The sequence below is a fragment of the Aplysia californica genome, unplaced genomic scaffold (assembly GCF_000002075.1).
Source record: "Aplysia californica isolate F4 #8 unplaced genomic scaffold, AplCal3.0 scaffold00610, whole genome shotgun sequence".
NCBI classification, from domain to species: domain Eukaryota; kingdom Metazoa; phylum Mollusca; class Gastropoda; order Aplysiida; family Aplysiidae; genus Aplysia; species Aplysia californica.
In genome coordinates, this window is record NW_004797880.1 from 410326 (window position 1) to 429418 (window position 19093).

The following is a 19093-nucleotide window of genomic DNA, read 5'->3' on the forward strand; positions in this document are numbered from 1 at the left end:
ACTTAAAAGGTGTTGATGTATGTCCATGTAAATTTGTTTTTGTGCATGGGTTCCCCTTTTAGTACAAGTTCACATGCGTTAAACGTGTATTTTTCGTGTTGTTCTGTGAATCTGTGTATTCACTTTTGACCTCTTCCGTGTTATGTACAGTGGACTGATGTGTTGGTTGTTACTTTGGACTCAATCCTTCCTCATGTTTTTGAGTGAACTCAAATCTTTTACCAAGAGGGTGCACATATGGTTTTGAGAGCACTAATAATGCGTTCTGTTTCTGTCTACTGCTATTGAAACTGAAACTGATGAGTAGCCTTGTGGTTTCACAGACTATTAATTAATTGTCAGTGTTGATTCGGACAAACAGATGAACGAAGTCCAATGGTCTGTTTATTTTATTCCTTTCTTACCAAACTGTCCGTTCGAGGTCTGTCGATGTCCTGGTGTGGTCTTGCTCTTTCTTCTACTTCTTTCCAGTGTTAATATTTTTGTAGTTTGTCTGTTCTGGAAGGAATGTTATCTTTAATCATCTGCAGATTTACTATAATAAACGACAACTCAACAGGTTTTTCTTTCCAGGGGAAAGCCCTCTTTCATGTATCATGTATGGTCACAATTGAATAAATGGCGGATTTTTTTCCTTCTGAGAGAAAACTCAAATCTGCTGTTTATTGTGAACAGACTAGATTAGTCTAATACTTTGCAGAAATGTTGAAAATGTTAAAATCAAATGTTTTATTTGTAGTTAAAAAAGAAAGCCCGTTTCTTTCAGTTTAATAGGTCTACCCTTTTTTTTATTTGTCATGTCCACCCCTTCTTGATTTTAGTGAAGGTAGATCCCTTTGTCTTGACTAATGATCTTCTACTCAAATTTAGTGAATTCCAATATTTCTTAAGTTTACAGGTAAACCTTTGGACAGTAAAGAAAAGTTAAGAACCTTTCCTCTGTTCAAATATATCATGTAGTGGACTTTAGTGTGAAATTTATTAAATAATTCTCAACAAATCTGTATTGTAATATAGTGCAATAAAACACAAAGTTTTTCCCTGTGTTTTCAATGAGGTTTTAGTCAAGTTAATATCCTTTTATTTTTTTGTAACGACAAGGGTGAGTAAGGTACTTTGTCATGTTGCTCTGAAAAAATAAAAAAATAAAAATATGAAAAGACGATAATCTGACAAAAATATTTCCTCTTTGCCCGTCCGTCCACCCGCCAGTCCCACCCCCACCCGTGACCACGCCCATCACGCCCTCCCTCACACAGACAGAGCAGCCCCCGCCCCTTCCCTTCGCCCAGGGCCAGGTCCCCCAGGAGTCGCTGGTGCCGCCAGTGCAGCAGGCCGACTTTGTGTCCCCGCCACGGCCCAACACGGGCACCGAGGGCCGCTCCATCTCGCTGCGGGCCAACCACTTCCAGGTGCGCGTGCCCAAGGGCATCATCCACCACTACGAGGTGAACATCTCCCCCGACAAGTGCCCGCGCAGGGTCAACAGGTGAGTGAGTGGCTGTGGGTTCTCTAGATGTGCCTCATATAATACTATATCAGTGGTGTTGTGCTCTATGTAGCGGGCTTCTCGGAAAATTTTTCTTCATGTGATCACTTTGCTGAATGGTCAGTTCAGCCTTTATCTTTTCAAATCTTGCGTTTTCCTTCATTTCTTTTTCTCTGCTCTGTCATCTTTGTATAAAAAAATCCAATCACATTGAATATGGTTACAAAATCCAGGTAGCAGGTGGTTGGTGGTTTGCTTCTTCTTTCCTATCTAATATCTGTGTCTCTCCTTTTTTTTTGTTTGTTTGTTACTCGCTTGCAAACCTCTAGTCTTGGTCACTTATGTGACCTTATTGTGTTGCAAGTGCTGTAAAACTTACTGAAACAAAAGAAAACAAAAAACACAATTCAGGTGAAAACCTGAACATTTTTTTAAAACCCAGGGAATTTATTTTCCTTGATGAGTGGCAACTCTGATATTGATTGTCATTTATGCTGGTTGTGGCCGATGTTTGACTTAAAAACTCGTCTATTTTACAGAGAAATCATCGACACAATGGTAACTGCTTACCAACAGAAGATCTTCCAGGGCCAGAAGCCTGTCTTTGACGGAAGGAAAAACTTGTACAGTAGGGAACCTCTTCCAGTGGGAACAGAAAAGGTATGTTCTGAAGTTGTGGTGTGCTTATCGGCATTGATATAAGTGTCATGGTTCATTCACCTAGAATTGCACGTAGTATTTTTTCATCCATCGGAATCCCTCCATTCAGCTCTTCCCTTTCTTTTGGAATATTAATCAAAGGTTTTGAATTTCTTTGTTTGTTCGGGGTATTTTTCACTGTTGTTATTTTGTTTATTACATTAAAAAAATTTTGTTTAAATTCCCTTCACTTATTTTCATGTCTTTGACCGAACTCAGAAGGTGTCAATGTTCTTCTTGTGGGTAGAGAGTTTGTTTAAGTACACCAGCATAACTTTGAAGTTTTCGATTTGTTTTATCTTGTTATGTGTTTTTTAAAAACTGCTTCCTGTTTTCTTTCTTTTCAGGTTGAACTGGAAGTGACATTGCCAGGGGAGGGTCGGGACAGGGTGTTCAAAGTTGCCGTCCGCTATGTGGGTCAGGTCAGCCTGTTCGCTCTAGAGGAGGCGCTGGAAGGTCGTACCCGACAGATCCCCATGGACGCTATACAGGCCCTAGACGTAGTCATGAGGCACCTTCCAAGCAAAACGTAAGAGCTGTTTTCTGCTGTTATGCATGGGTTGACACCTATTTTGTTTTTCGAGGAGGCTTGCGAGTTGTGTCTTCCTTCACAGGTGTTTTGGCTGCCCGGTTGATGTTCTGTGCGACCATAGTCAAAAAGACTGGTTTATATCCCCAACAGGGTCTTATTGAAATTAGATTGTTTACAATTTTCAATGTTCTCTGCCCATTTGTTTTAGTCCTGTCAGATATGGGGGATAAATTTGGAGGTTCTGGGTCATGATATGATATTGGGTCGTTAAACCCATATCTTGTACCGTGATGTGTTGCTTTGTGCGATAGAAAGACTCTTTTTTCAGTTCTTTCTAACTGGCTTGCCAACTGTCCCGAATGTCTCATGACTGTCCTGGATTCAGCAATCGGAGATTTGAGGGCTATTTCACATACATTAAACCAAAACCAGTCCTACTTGATGATGGAATTTTGATTGTTAGTAATCTTATGACATACCATTGGGATTGGGTGGTTGGAGGGTGCTGTGGTGTGGTTTGCTCCTTCTTTCCTATCAACCATCTATCGTTGTTATCTCTCCTTCTTTTTTGTGTTTGTTACTCCCTTATAACACACCTGTTCTTCGGCACTTATATGGTCTTTTTGTGTTACAAGTGCCTTTAGACTCTTTCAAAAACGAAAAAGCTATTGGGTGTCTCAGATTAGGTTTTGAAAAGGTTGGCAATCTGGATCAAGTTTGCCATTAAAAAAAACAACCTGACCAAGGACACGCAACATAAATGCAGTGGTGAATTTGAAATTATGAGACAAAGAAAATAAAGCTTACAGACAATTGTACAAGTAGAGCCAAATAGAACTGTATTTTTCAACAAATCAGGAAGCCAGGTTTCACCATTAGCAGATTAGAAAGATAGTAATACTAGCAGAAGGAACAGACAACCAGGCAGCAGCTACGAGTCATGACAGTGAAGACCTCTTTTTTTCTTTTTCTTCTTTGATTTTTCTATTTGGTCATATCATGCCTAATGCAATGTGACAATGTGTCTGACTTTCCACCAGTCCTTAAACATGAAAAAAAACCGCAACCCCATGGTTGTTGTGGCCCTAGAAAAAAAATTCAGTTTTAATTTGTAGTGTTGACATTTTCCCTCTTCCTCTTATGTTTGCAGCTATACTCCTGTGGGCCGCTCCTTCTTCTCACCACCAGAGGGTTATGATCACCCGCTTGGAGGTGGGCGAGAGGTATGGTTTGGTTTCCATCAGTCTGTGCGACCATCCCACTGGAAAATGATGCTGAACATCGATGGTGAGTTATTTATCAACTGTACTTCATTAAACTAAGTTAGGTGTGATATAAATTTTTCTGAAAGCCAGGGAGCCAAGGGAGCCATTTTGTGGTCATTACACTTTAATTGGTCGAATCTGTCAGACTGAGTCATGAAAAAATCTGTTTTTGGACTTTTGTGGCCTATCATTTTTTTTTGTAGGGGGGTTTTGTTAGTCCTGCTGCTATTAAATTGTGGACATCCCTCTAAGTTTTAAGAATAATTTTAAAAATATGAAATTAGTAAAGCACTTGAGGGTTTGATCCATTACTCGTGCTTTGTGAATGTGAGGGTAAAGTTGAATCTCATTGAGGAAGTTACCTGGGTATGGTAAAGCAAACCTTGGAATACCTCTGTTGTTTTCCTGTTGGCAATTTTTATTTATTTTGTTTGTTTGGGTTGTTGTTGTTTTACACAAAGTAATTACATTGCAGAAAGTGATGCATCAGGCTGGCTTTTCTCTTTCTACTGCAGCTTTCTAAATGAAAGTCTAATCAATGATTGAGAATTTGTGTGTTTTCAAGGATATTTTTTCCCCTTCTGTCCTCAGTGTCTGCCACTGCCTTCTACAAAGAACAACCAGTTATTGAGTTTATGTGTGAAGTGCTGGATTTGCCAGATATCAGCGAACAGAAGCGGCCTCTGGCAGATTCACAACGAGTCAAATTTACGAAAGAAATCAAAGGTAATTATTTTTAAAGGCACCAAGATTTTAGGAAATTGCATGTCAGTCAAGGAATAAAATAGCTAAAATATTATTTTTGTGTGATCCATAATTGAATTTGATGTTTATTCACCACTTCCGTTTTTCTGACCATGCAGAGTTAGATTGCTAGTTCTTCTGCTTTATTATATGCTCACTAGAGTGGAGGTGATTTCCAATTTGGTTGTTTGTACTTCTCTCTCTGGTTATGTATTGTAAATATTTTTATGCCGTCTAAATGCTGTAGGATGTTCTTGATGTCGATGAGTACAGCAATGTTTTGGTATGAGTTTAGACTAGAATACTTTGAAAGCTTTGGGGTAAAAAAATTTGTCTTGATTTGTTCCTTAGCCATTGTATGTACGACCCTACTTTTGCTGTATTTAAAAGAAAAATGAATAAATAATTCATATCAGTTTAATATGCCATTATAGCTGCTTAGAATTTAGAACCCAGGTTTGATTTGATTCTTTATTCACTTAATATGCTGAGTGATAAAGCGATGGTTTCAATTGTTTGATTTGTGTGATTTCCTCCCCTCACCATAAATCAGGTCTTAAAGTGGAAATCACCCACTGTGGTACGATGAGGCGCAAGTACAGAGTATGCAACGTCACAAGACGACCTGCTCAAACGCAATCGTAAGTTTGTCTTCATGTAGAGACGAGTGTAGGGGAACATTTTGCTTCCAAAATTTTTGTTGGGTTTGTGGTTGTGAGTTTGTCATGTACAGATGAGTGTAAAGCAACAATTTTCTTATTTTGTGTTTGGATGAAGAGAAAAGTATTGTGGAACAATTTGCATTTTTTCTTGTTTAGAATCGGGAGTTTGTCATTCATGGAAAGATGAATGTTGAGGAAAAATTTGATTACCTCTTGTTTCAAATTGTGAATCTTTATGAAGACATGAGTGTAGAGTAACAATTTGATTTTTTCATGCAAAGAACTGTGAGGTTTTAATGTAGAGATGAGTGTAGAAGAACAATGTGGTTATTTCGTGTCTTGAGTTGTGAAATTTTGTCATCTAGTCTAGAGATAAGTATAGCAAAACACATTGATTATTTCTTGGGTGAGTTTGTAGAATTAGCACGGTTATTCTGTGTTTGATGCTGTGAAACTCTCTGTCTCTCTCTCTCTCTTTGTTTTTCTCTCTCCCTCCCCTCCCCCGCTCCATCTCCATCTCTCTCTTTACCTCCTTGCGTTTATACTTTTTAGGTAATAATTTATTTTGCTTCTCTTCATTTAGATTCCCCTTACAACTAAACACTGGTCAAACAATTGAATGCACCGTGGCTCGCTACTTCATGGAAAAGTACAAAATGAAATTACAGTGAGTATTGAAGATGTTTTTGTCCCCCAAAGCTTCTCTTTTAGTAGGCACCGGACTGAGGGTAAGGACTTTATTCTACAATGATTGAGCGTTTTTGTTTCTTTACTAAAAAGTTGGGGAGTTTGAATCCAGTAATTTCTCCCATAATTTGCTGTGGGTTGATAAGAGCGACAAAAGTATCAGATGTTGAAATGGGCCTCCCACAGCCAGAGAGATATCTGTGATCTTTATGCACAATGATATTGCTAATTGGGCAATGGAATACCTAATAGAAAACAGTGACCCAATGATTTTTGTCAAGAAGGAGTCAAAATTCTTCCGGGCTTCAGGAGGTGTTTTGCGACCTTTTAGAAGATGTCTAGTATCGCTGTATGAAGAATAAACAAGAGAAAAGTATCAAGCTAATAACAATGTAGCTGCATAAGCTCCAGGGTTCCCATGACTGATCTGAGAATTAAAGAGGAACATTTTTTAGGGCTGGGAGTGACCAGGGGCTTGGTGTAAGTAAGTCAGTGAAAGTAAGATTTTGTTATCCAAACTGAAGAACTACTTCCTTTATTTAGTATTACCTTCTGAAATATTGAACTGATTCAGTCAGGTATTATACAGACCCTCGACAATTTCAAAGAATGTTAGAAAGGTTTTGGTCTTGGTTGAAAATGATTTTAAACTGTATAAGCTGTATTTAATTTATGTTTAATCCTCCTCAGACATCCACATTTGCCTTGTCTTCAAGTGGGGCAGGAACAAAAACACACATATCTGCCTCTCGAGGTAAGCACAGTAAATTAGTAAGAATATTTCAGGATTTTCTATTATGGCCTACAGAAGGGGGGGGGGGGGGGGGGGGGGGTGTGACTGGTTTTACTAGATTGAACCTGAGTAAAATATAATGGGACATTCCAGGCCAGGTTGTTTCCAATTCTGGCCCTATTTTTTCTCTCCTTCTCTTATTTTTATTATTTTAAAAAATAATTAAGATTGATGTTTCAATATATTTGTCTTTCAGTCATACAGGGGCATATGGAAATCATTAAGTCTGTCCTGTAAAGGATTCCTTTTTTTCTTTCGCCCTTTAAAACAAAAATTCAAAGAGAAATGTAGTGAGAGTTCTTGTGTGATAGTTTATCCAGAATAACACAGCGTTATTCTTTGACGTGTCACTTTATTTTAAACATTTATTGTTTTAAATGAATGAACGGACAATTTTGTTTGGATGCACATCCTTCATCGTGTACACACATTTCTTCCTTCTCTCCATCCACAGGTGTGTAACATAGTGGGAGGCCAGCGCTGCATCAAGAAGCTGACTGACATGCAGACATCCACCATGATCAAGGTCTCCCAAATGAGTCGTCTGTCTGACCCAGCATGCATTCCTAGGCTGCATTCCCCCCCCCCCCCTTTTTTTCCCCCTTCTTTTTTATAAAAAAAGTTTCTTCAGTTTTTCTCGAGGCTTTGTCAAGATATGTGGGAACAAAAACATTTTCTACTCATATAGACCCAGAACTGTGTGTGTTTAGTCCAAAAGCCCATAGAAGATGTTTTTATGATAAACAAAACATGCTTAGTAAATTTGAAGTTTGTCCAATGAAGTTTCTTGCTGCAGCTGTTATGTGTCAAAAGAACTTTCTAACCCTTCCTTGAACCTTGGCTCAAGAAAGTGTCATTGTTATGATCTTTAAAAAAACCCAGCCTGCGTCATTGTGGGAGAAGATAAAGCCTCAGCTTCTGTCTCTACGCTGTGTGATTTGTGGACAGAATGCACAGTATGCTTCCCGAGAAGACAGAATAATGCTTCCCGAGAAGACAGAATATTTCAAAGTCATGTTGAGTACTTGTGATGTTGGCTTTTTCTATTCTTCTTCTTCTGATTTCTGAAGCAGCTCATATAGGTATTTTTATTTGTTAAGTTTTCTGAAATTTGAAATTCTCCCCCCATTCTCTAGTTTTCTGTGCTAAATGGTTCTGGGGAATGTTAAAATCTTTTTCTCTCCCCTCTTTGTCCATGTGGAAAAGAAACTACCAAACTCTATAATACGCTCTCAAGTCGGTCAGTTTCTAACATCTTCTGAAAGTTACTGGTGAAATAATGAGTGTGCGTTTCTCAGATCTCACCTTGGCTATCATGACTTTTCTCTATTGTAATGGGATAAAAGTTCTCTGCTTTCTCTGTGCTGTTCACAAATCACGGCAGCAAAGATTGACTGTGAGGAAATGCCTGGCTTTGTCAGATAGCGACTCACTTGGTTCAGTTGTCCTTTGTGTCATTCAAGAGATTTTTTTTCTTTGCAAATTTGCACTAAATACAATACTGACTCTCAGAAGTAGTATTCATGCTCGTAGATTGCCAGAGGGATTATCGAGAGGAGAAAGGTCATCATGATATCGTTTTGTTTGTCGGTGACCTGTATTCATTTCAACTTGTAGATTGTTTAGACTCCTGAGTATATTTTAGCAGCATTGTTCGAACTATTTGTCCAACAATACGTTTTCTATGTTCTTTGTATGGACAGTGTTTAATCATTTTTAGTGGATCATTAACTAAGAAAATTGTAAAGACAAATGAAAGAAATTTGTCTAATATTAGTGTACAAAGAAGAATTTTCCTGTCATGGACATTTAAAGCAATATCAACATAATATACCCTGGTAAGAATGAGATGCTGGAATAATTTAGAAGTAACAATAGTTTGGATAGAAATTCTAGTGATTCTGAGAGTCAGGATTGCTGTAAGAATATGTAATCTGTTGGTCTGTCCTCAAGCAGGTATGTCTTTATTCTATTTTCTGTAGTGCCTCATGCTTGCGTAGAGCAGCTACAGTTCCAATGCTTGTCATCAGATTTGGCCAATTGGCTGGTAATGGGTTAAAAAAAAAGGGTTCCTGTTAGTCTTCCAATTGTAGAACAGATTTAGTTTCCCCTTCTTCACGAAGATAGGTGCTAGTAGCCTTGCTTTTTTTTTTTTTTTTTGTTTCCGTTTGTAGGTCATCTATTGCTCAATTCTATAGTTTTCTAGGATAAAAATGCACATTTCTAAAATGTATAAATTTGTCCTTTCCTCGAACTCATGGCGTACTGTAAGAGCATATGCTGTGACTACATTTCAGACAAGATGGCATTCAATTATTTGAACATTCAGTTCTCATTTTCAGTTTTCGCTCCCATTTGTGGTTAGGTTGCTACTTAGCATAGTTTTCCCTTTCTGCACATGCAATTCCCAAACCTTTCTGTGTATACATTTAGTATATATACAAATATATGTAGGCCTACTTGTTGTCCATACTTGTTTGGCAGCCTAGGAATGCATTTTGTGTCCTTTAAATTGAAAAGAAAAGGGGGATATCTGTTTCCATTTGAGAAAGCCCTAGCATTACTCAGTATCATAAAATGCACATAGACTGTCAAAAAAGGAGTGCCTTGTGGAAGGAATGATAATGGAGGCCGTAAGATGTTGTTGGTTTAGTGGTAGTACTGTTAAGTTGATAGTTTGGGAGATTACAAGTTTAGTACATGAAATAAAGGCCTTAAAGTTAATAGTTCGCTTGTTTTGGGGTTTTAAAAATATTTTTATAGAGAAAACTGTGTCCAAATCTTTGGTAATGAGACTTTCAATTAAAGATTTGTACATTTTCTTTCAAATTAAATTGCCTAGCGGAGTTTAAGTCTGAGTCCCCTTTTTCTTTTCTGTGTTATTTAAAGTTTCTTATGTTAGATCAGATACTTAGATACTTGCTAGTTTGCTGTCAGTTCACAGGACTAGATTCTGTTGTTCACATAAATCCCAAGTGGTAGGTATGAATAGTTGTTTTAGTGTCATCTGAATTAATAAATAGAACACTACAATGTTTAGCTCAGTTGGTGGTGTTATGCTAAATTATAATAATGCTGATGGCCCAGTTTTGATTCCTTTGTGGGGCATTTTTTAACTAGAGTTGTTTGGGCAGGTTTTTTTTTGGCTCTCCACCCTCTCAGCTTGGTTTTAAAGTGGACAGGCATTAAAATTAGATGCCTTGCCTTTATCGACTTTACAGCAGTGAAAGTATTGTAAAGAAGAGTAAAGAAAACTTTGCCCTTCCCATTTACAGAATATAATTGATATGGCACCAAATGGGTATATCTTTGGTCTATTCTTTAGAGAATGAGTTTATTTTTCATCTTTTTTCAGAGAAGGGTGGTTTTTTAAAATCTTCTATAAACCCGCCAGAAACCCTAAATCTTTGGTATTGATTTTAAATTTGTCAAATTGTGAACTTATGGTTACAATTAAGTGGAAGATTTGTGGACCATAGTTGGTTGTAAATGCTCTAAGCTGATTATGTTTACTCTTTCATTGTACATATCATTGTTGCAACACCTACCTCTGCCCTTGTTTCCTTGAATCGTTGATATAGGTACTATTGACAGGTTAAATTTTGTTGCTTCCCATTAAATCAGCTATTTTGTATTTCCTCCTCATCAGCTAGTCATCAGTATGTTCATGGTCTTTATCTTTTTCTGTAGTTCTTTGAGACGTATGGGAATTGGCTTCCCAAAGTGACAAACTGTCTAAAGGAAGAGAATGTTTTAATTAAATGTTTTCGGTTCTAAAATGGCTAGAAAACAAGTGGCAGTAATTTGTGTACAGTTGAGCATGCTCTAAAAGGCCACCTGTTTAAGGCAAACTGCTGTTCAGACGCACCCCCTCGTGTACATTTTAAAAATAGAGTTACTTCTCTCCTCGACAATGGGTGGCTATCTTACAGAATTTCGACTGGGCACAAATTAAATTTGTAGTGAGTGTCAGCATGAGAGTAAACTGAGTCTTCTCCCTTTTCTTTATCTAGGCCACAGCGAGGTCAGCTCCAGACAGAGAGAAAGAAATCAACAATTTGGTAAGTTGTTGTCTTTGACACAGTTTCTTGTTACACTATTTTAGTTCTTTATTTGATGGGGTCAAACTGATGGTTGGGTGTAAGACTGATAAACGTCAAAGTGAAAAATGAATAGTTTCTAAGTTAAATAGTTGTTATTGAAACTATGCTTTATGTCTTATTTTTCTTTTATGTGTTTGTTTTTATTCTTTTTCTTCTAAATTAAAAACAAAACAAAAACAACATTAAATGTCCCCAAAATTCTGGCGATTCATAGAAACAATATATTTAAGATACTGAAGCCATAATAATCCTTCATAGTATTTTTCACCAATTAAGTAAAAAAAAAAGAAGAAGAATATTCCTGTGCAGTCATAAGACTTGGATGAACAAAAGGAACAAATAAAAGGGAATATTGTTGCTTCGCTTGAAAAAAGGAATAACTGTTTGCCCTTGCTTTGCAGGGTTAGTGATAAACATTTTACTATTATAGGAAATGAATGAACAAAGTAAAAGGAAAATGTTTGTAGATCCAGAATTTAGGGACGTTTTGCCCCTTTTATATTCTCTGTGATTACCACTTGTATCTGATAAAGTCTTCTATGTTTTCTCAAGTACATTGCTAAATAGATACGAATGACTTGGATGTTTGATTGTTGCTGTAAAATGAACTTAACATTTCCTTTCAGATATCTGTACTGTTATTTTCATTGGAAGGCTGCATGTCATATTTCATCATATTTCAATGAATATTTGGATTTTTTATATATATGTGACATCAATTTTATGATGCATACGGTTTATTGTGTGACAGTGTCTTTTTGAATAATCCTGTTTTTGTTTTGCTTTAGTGTGAAAATGACTGGTGGAAGTAATGGAATTTTGTTTTTCTACAGAAATGTTTATTCTATGGAAAGAGTTCTTGTGATGGTGAAAGTCTTGCAGGCTGGACTTTCTTTGAAATGGTCACAGCCAAATCAGTATACTATTGATCATCTCAAATGTTTATAAAAATTGATTTTGAGACTTTTAGTAGAGCTGTTGCAATGTATTGGTAAACAGTGCACAAGGATTATCAGGAAATGAAGGCATTAGTGTGTAGGTTGTAAATGTGGAAATAACAAATGGTTCATTGTTTGAGTCAGAACAATGTGTTTCATGAGACTTCAAAAACAAATCCCAGTTTTATGTTGTGAGTGTCATGGCATTGGATGATTGGTCTTCGTTTACAGCGCCAGTTTTTAAAAAAAACAATCTGTGATGTTGCAGCCTTTATTATTAAAAATTTTTCTGTGTTTTTAACTTGTTGTCCATCCATGTTAATGAAAGTAGAATCCTGACATTTGTTGGATGTGTAGTGTTTCTGCTGGCAGGTTTTTGGCAAGTGATCGTGGTAGGTTTTGGTTTTTCAGACCTGTCAAGCACTCGTATAAAATCGTAGCTCTCTGATTTTCTTTTGCCTGTTGAAGAACCCCAGTCAGATTGACATAAAATCCAATTTTTTTCCCTGGAATTTAATTTCTGTGGGTGGTACACATCTTATCGTAAATGATATGAAACTACACAGGTTTTCTGCGACATATGCACGACTTATTGTATGTCATGTGAAAATATACATTTTTATTAGTGTTTATTTACGATATACATTCATTTGCCACAGTCAGCTTATAAGGGAATCTAATATACTGGGGTTCTGCAGGCTCCGATATCCCCCCCCCCCAATTTTTAGTGAGGATTCTGAGGCAAACTCCCTGTTTTTGGTTATGGAGTGGTTGGCAGGTGTGATTCTTTACTTTTTTTGAGTAGGCATTATTTAGAAACAAGCACAGTCTGGTATCTTTGCGATGATTTAGTAGCAGTATGGCAAGATCAACATCAAATAGACAAATTGACAGCTAGTTGCTTCAGGCAAAAGTGTGCTTAAAAATGATGTTAATACAACTCAAAAAAGCTTGAGCAGTAGATAAAGCAAACAATACAAAAGAAATAGTGGTATGTGGGTAAAGCTAATAATACAGGGTTCTCAACCTTCTTTTGTCTTGTCACACCCTTTACCAGGCTCTTAAAAAGTAATTTCACTCAAGGCTATGCAAGCTGTTATTTGCTGTGCTGTTACCAGCAACGGTTTATTTGATTGGACCTGAACTCATGCCCTAGCGTACTTTGCATTTCCCCTTCTGAGCATGCAATGTATATTTCAGCTTGCGGTGGAGCAAATTTAGCAGTCGAACCAAGCAAGCTAAGATACCTGTGGGTTAGGGGGCTCAAAGAGATAAGGACGACATATTCATTCACATGGGCACAGGGCTAACTTTGTGTTAGCATCACTATGGATCACAGTGTGGATGACCCTATTTTGAATCCCAAAACTTTATCTCGATTGTTTAATAGAGTTTTGAATGCCCGATACCTACTTAACTGGATCCTGTCGGAGATGGATGTTTGATTCAGAGGTCCAGGTCCTTCTGCTAAAATAATCAAGAACATTTTTAAAAAGGGAATAGACCCATATCGATGTGTGCCATACAACGTTTTAATACTTAGTGTATTAGTTTTTTTCAAATAACAGTGGCTAATGGTATGTATTTCTTGTTAACCTGTTAAGTTTAAAAGCATTCCCTCCTGCTTCATGGTTGAGAACCCCCTCGCTTTATAGATTTAAGAGTAAGGAAAAAATGAGCGCAAGAGATTTGACGGATGCTCCTTCCCTAACAGGTGACCAAGGCCGACTTCAATAACGACATGTACCTGAAGACGTTCGGTATATGTGTCAATTACGACATGACTGAGCTCAAAGGCCGTGTTCTGCCTGCACCCAAGCTGCAGTACGGCGGCCGGGTAGGCCCAGATACTGATTCTCTTTGTCACGCCTCCCTTCTTTCTTATCTTCATCCTCCTCCTCCTTTCACGTTTTCAGTTTCATGTTGTGCCTGCTATGTGCCTCACTGGAACCTCCCATGTAAAACAACTCTGTACAGTCCTTATTTCCACCCCCCACCAACCTAGTGGAATAGTTAAGGAGAGACAGTCTTAACAACCTTTTTTTTTTGTTTTCTAGTTTTTAGCAGTTTGGGTCAAAACTTAAGCAAAACTCAGCCTTTTACTTACTATATTTTGTCATCATCTTTAAATTCCATTCTTTGAAAATTTACCTCACCGTCTCCTTTCATGGTCTAGACTTTTGTTTTCAGCACTCTACAAGTCTTGTGTGTGTGTGTGTTCATATGAACTTTGTTTTATCATGGTTTGTCTGGCTCTTATGTCCTTGATGGTGGTTGGTGGTTGCTTTGGTGCATACTGCGAGGTCTACTTTATTTCAGTGTTGCTCTCTCTCTTTTTTTTTTTTTTTTGAATGGGTCTGTTTCTGGAGAAGTGCTGACATCATTGTGCGGAGCCTATGTAAAACCAAACCACAGACTTGACAACTCTTCCTTATGTTTAGGGTTTATTTTAGTCAAACAAACAACAACAACAACAAAAAAGGGCTTTTTAAAAAAAGTGAGTGTTTTGTACTCCCTATTAGCATGTGTTGTGCATTATGTGTTTTCCTTGTGTTGTCCTTGACGACTATCTTGTTTTTTTTGTGAGAGAATTGTCCTAAACTATTTTAAAAAGGAAACTGTAGGTAGTTGGCATGCGATGGTTTGTAGTTTGTTTTTCTCCTTCTTTCCTATCAAACATCTTTTGTTCTTATGTCTACTCATCAGCATCTGTGGTGCAGTGGTTAAGCACTTGGCTGTCTGGCGCGAGAGACTCGAGTTTGATTCCTGACTGAGGAACATTTTTATCACATGTTCTCGTCTCTCTGCTCGGATGTTGTTTCCCTCACAGTCTAAGTTGGCCCAGATGGGCAGCAGTCGAAGCCTGTGTCTTAAATGATTTTAATTGAGTCGATAGGGGTGTAAAGACACCAACATGAATTTTTAAAATATGTGAGGCATGGTGGTGAAATCAGGCACTCGTCAAAATAATGAAATCAGAGAAATCCTTCATTTCTTTGGTTTGTGGGCAATTTTTTTCTAGTTTTCTTCTTTTTTTTTTGGCTCAACACCTTTTATGTCCATTTAAAAACACATTTTAGTGTGGATTTTACTGAAAAACATTGATCAAAAGCACCAAAAAATGTAAATTTTCAGTTTTCTAAGACTCTCAGATTATGGAAATACCAAACTTTGGCGGCCGTCTTCTCGCTAATTTTACCTCTGAAACCAGACGACCCTGACCTCCTTCAATCGCGGAAGGCAAATGAACAGTTTTCTTTTTTGTTACAATGAGAACTGTGGTATTCAAGACATTTAATCCGTAATTCCGAAATTCAGAGAGACAGAAACCTGTTTAATCATACGTAGCATTTGCGCTGCTCCAGTGCACACTCAGCAACACACCTACACCCCTCCTAATCTTACCCTCCCCATAACATACTGCATGTGGTTTTTTTTCTTTCCTTTTCCAATTTTGAACAATGGCCACTGTGTCAGTGTCTATCATTGCATATTCTGCCCTCACATTTAACCATCTTCCGAACAATGGGTCATTTAAATAATCACTGATTGGTGTCATCTCTCGTTATATATCTGTTTAGTTCCTTGATTTTTTAAAGTTTGGTTTAAACACCCTCTCACTAATATTCCTTTGAGTGGGCTCACATTAGCAAGTGGCTTTTGTGTTATTTTTGTGGTCTGTTTATGAGTGTGGTTTTTCACAGGTCCGAACTAAATTGTGTTTGTACGTGTTTCATGTTTGAGAACTCCCCGGAACGTGTGTGTGTGGTTGGTAGCTCTACTTGGGTGTTCCTGTAGGAAATAACAATTCCCCAGGAACCGGTGATGTGTAGGGAAAAGCGTCCGTCGTGTGCTTTACTTATTGGCCAAGGAAACAATGTGCACCGTTGCAAGCTGTGTGAGAGAATTGATCTTGCTCACCAACTGTTTGACAGTTTTCAGATCTTGCCAAGAACCTGCCTTCTTTCAGATTCTGACCTTTTGTCTGTTTTTGGACCCAGCAGCTTTCAAGCGCGAAAATTTCTCATCACAAAGTGTTTTTTTTTCTCCAGAGCTGCGGGCAACACTGTTCACTTGGTTGTCCCGGAAATATGCACAGGTTTTTGTGCAGTCGGCAGAATATCTCAGGGGCTCATGTCTTCTCACTCATCTCATTCATTTTTTTTTCCACCACGGTCATGTGCCTGCTTCATGGCTGGCCGGTCCTTCTCTTTTTCTTTTGCCCCCCAAATTAGATCCGTAAGGCCAACTTCAATGCTGACCCCTATCTCCAAACCTTCGGCATCAGTATCAACACACAAATGATGGATGTTCAGGGTCGTGTGTTAACGGCTCCTAAGTTGCAATACGGTGGACGGGTAAGACTAGACTCCCAGAGATAAATGGGTTTTTTCTTCATCCTTTTTTCTGTTATAAAAAAATTATTTGCACTCTTTCCCTTGTAGGGAGGTGACAGTAAGACTCCACAAAGTAAATCGTAGCTTCGTTTCCTTTCTTTAAAAAAAAAATTTTTTTCTCTCTTTTTTTTGGTCTGTTTATAACACTAAGACATGTTTCTGTCAGTCATCAATGCAAACTACCTCCTGTATAAAGTAAAGAGATCTGTTTCCCGTTTGAAAATTCCTTTCCCAAAGTGTCATGTCAGATATGATGTATCATGCACATTTGCATCACTGTCACCGTTCAGATATATATGCACCTCTTTTAGTGATTTTAAAACTTAGATAAAAACTGATTCAATTTCAATGTTTAGAGTGAACGTTTCCCAACTTTTGTAGAGCTATGGAAGTGAAAGTGAATTGTGATACATCTTTCAGATTAACACAGCTAATGCAACCCCATTGTAAGAGCTTGTCTGAAGTAGAGTAAAGTGAAGTGGTTGATACAGTTTCTACTGTGCGCTGTTCCCACTCCATGGAAAAAAAAGAAAAGAAAGAAAGTTAGAAAGTTGCAGTCTAGATGTATAATATTGATTCGAAGGTTCCTATTTAGTATCAAATGTTGGGAATGCATGCAGCTTGCTGTATGGATTTGGATGAGATTGGGTCTGTCTTTTGAGATACGAAGGTGATTTGATAATGAGGTGTACACATGATAGATCTAAAAAAAGGTGTTATTTTGCCATGATTCAGTGTGATAGAAAGATGGTAGAAGGGTATTTTGTTTCACTCTTTGAAATTGCATGTCAGTATGATGTGGCCAAAGAAATAAAAGTGGGGGGAGGGGGGGAGGAATAGAGATGTTGTGGAGGATATATTTTCAAATTGAAAATGGTGAAAAATTACATGTTTTAAAATGACACCTTTTCTGCTCTTACCTATTCTCCTTGTACTAAATGTTGTTGTTAATATTCTGCAAATGATAAAGCTTATGGCTTGTATGGTTTGTCTGTTATTGTGACCCATCCGTTACAGTTTTAGGAAACATGAACAAAAAAATATCTGCCATGTGGCACAAAAAATAACGTAATTTTTAAATTTAAAAAATCCCAAAAACCTTAATGTAGAAGGTAGGGTCAAATAAAAACATTTAATTTTTCTTGTGACTACGATGGTATAGATTTTAGTTTTGCAGAATCTGTGGAGTGATATTGTCAGAGTGATAGTTTTGGGGCAGAGCGTGAGTCGTTTTGTTTGTGCTCTCAGCCACGCATTTCAGGGAATGACAGGTTACCCTAAGAGCATTCACGCACGGGAGCTCACACACATGCACGTAGGTGCGCATTTACACACACACACAAACACACGCTCGCGTGTGTGCCAGTGAACTTTAAAGTCGTAAGTTATTTAATGTTTGTATTACTGTCTCTTTTTAAATAAAAAAGTGAGTTTAACTGAGCATTTTCTTGCCCCTTTCTGACAGTGAGGCATTTTGCCCTGTATCGTGTCTTCCCCTCTGTGTTATTGCAAAGTTTTTGTACATTGAATTGAATTTCTTGAATTATTTTTTGCTTACGGTTGAATTTATGTGAAATGTTTAAAAAATTAAGTACAACAGTTACAGTTTATTTATGTTTGTAAAGCTGGTAACAGTAAGTGACCAATATATTATGTATTTAAACAAAAAATATATTTTTGTAAAGTTGTGAAAAAAAAGCAGTTTTCTTTTTAAGTAAAATGAAATTCTTGTTCTGACATGGATAGTGTAAAGTTCTTTTGCTGGGTTTAGCTTAAATACATACTTAGAAGCAAAGTTATATTGAAATGTTAATTTTTTTAAGAAAAAAGATTTCTATATCTGTAACTCTCTGGTAACTGTAACGCCCCTAATCTTCAACTCTTGTACGACCTATTTACGTTGCAAATGCTGTAAAACTCTTACTAAAATTATATAATTTTAAAAAAATACTATGTTTTTGCTTGTCGTGCAGACCAAAGCCCAAGCCATTCCCAACCAAGGTGTGTGGGATATGAGAGGCAAACAGTTCTACCAGGGAATCGAGATCCGGGTGTGGGCCATCGCCTGCTTCGCCCCGCAGAGAACTGTCAGGGAAGATGCCTTGAGGTATGTGCTTTTACTTCTTCTTTTTACCCTTCTCCCACCGAGACCTGACATTGACAACACACTCTATGGAACATTACAGCAACTGCTGTAAACCTGCACGTATCACTACATGGCATTGGACCGAAGGGCGAGAGCCCAGCTGTTGCTAGATCGATAACAGCAACACCAACAACTTCTTCTTTTTCTCAATAATACTGATTACATTTGCAAAGCGCATGTTCACACCCTAAAGCATGCTGTTCTGTAGAGATGAATGATCCAGACAACAGTCATGAAGTTTGATCATCGATAAGATAGATCTGGTGGGATTTCGTATTGAATTTATCTTTCTCTGTAAATGAGGAAGGGATGCGACACGAGCTGAACTGGCGAGCTATATTATTAAGTGATAAGATGGAATCCACAAGGAAATAGAAAGAATGGAAGTCCGGAATGTACTTGTAGGAAGGACTTAGATTCCGACCTGAAGAAGATGGAATAATACAGCTGGACAAAGATAGAGACTGTAGCCCTGGACAGAAGTCGGAGAGCTCCTGTTGTTGGCTTATACTCTCGATATGACGTAATGATGATGATGGTGTCAACACGGTAGTGTTTTTGTAAAGCTAAAAATTAAGTGAAAAAAAAAAAGGACACGTACACCCACCCACCCCCGCCCCCTTCAAAACTCCCTTATT

At 37.8% G+C, this 19093-nt stretch overlaps 1 protein-coding gene across 7 annotated transcripts in view; it reads left to right on the forward strand.

Moving 5' to 3' along the window:
• The window catches only part of LOC101863465 (protein argonaute-2), a 47932-nt gene that overhangs the window by 13892 nt on the left and 14947 nt on the right, over nucleotides 1–19093 (forward strand). For 5 of the 7 annotated variants that reach the window (XM_013087613.2, XM_005107529.3, XM_005107531.3 and 2 more), the window contains 12 exons: nucleotides 1213–1489; nucleotides 2029–2149; nucleotides 2536–2717; nucleotides 3871–4007; nucleotides 4577–4711; nucleotides 5283–5370; nucleotides 5975–6058; nucleotides 6769–6832; nucleotides 7326–7397; nucleotides 10885–10932; nucleotides 16148–16270; nucleotides 18283–18416. In XM_013087613.2, coding sequence (XP_012943067.1) covers nucleotides 1213–1489; nucleotides 2029–2149; nucleotides 2536–2717; nucleotides 3871–4007; nucleotides 4577–4711; nucleotides 5283–5370; nucleotides 5975–6058; nucleotides 6769–6832; nucleotides 7326–7397; nucleotides 10885–10932; nucleotides 16148–16270; nucleotides 18283–18416 — 1465 coding nt within the window. Of the gene's footprint in view, nucleotides 1–1212; nucleotides 1490–2028; nucleotides 2150–2535; nucleotides 2718–3870; nucleotides 4008–4576; nucleotides 4712–5282; nucleotides 5371–5974; nucleotides 6059–6768; nucleotides 6833–7325; nucleotides 7398–10884; nucleotides 10933–13626; nucleotides 13750–16147; nucleotides 16271–18282; nucleotides 18417–19093 lie in introns of all 7 variants that reach the window. The other 2 variants (XM_005107530.3, XM_005107532.3) reach the window with 1 other exon arrangement.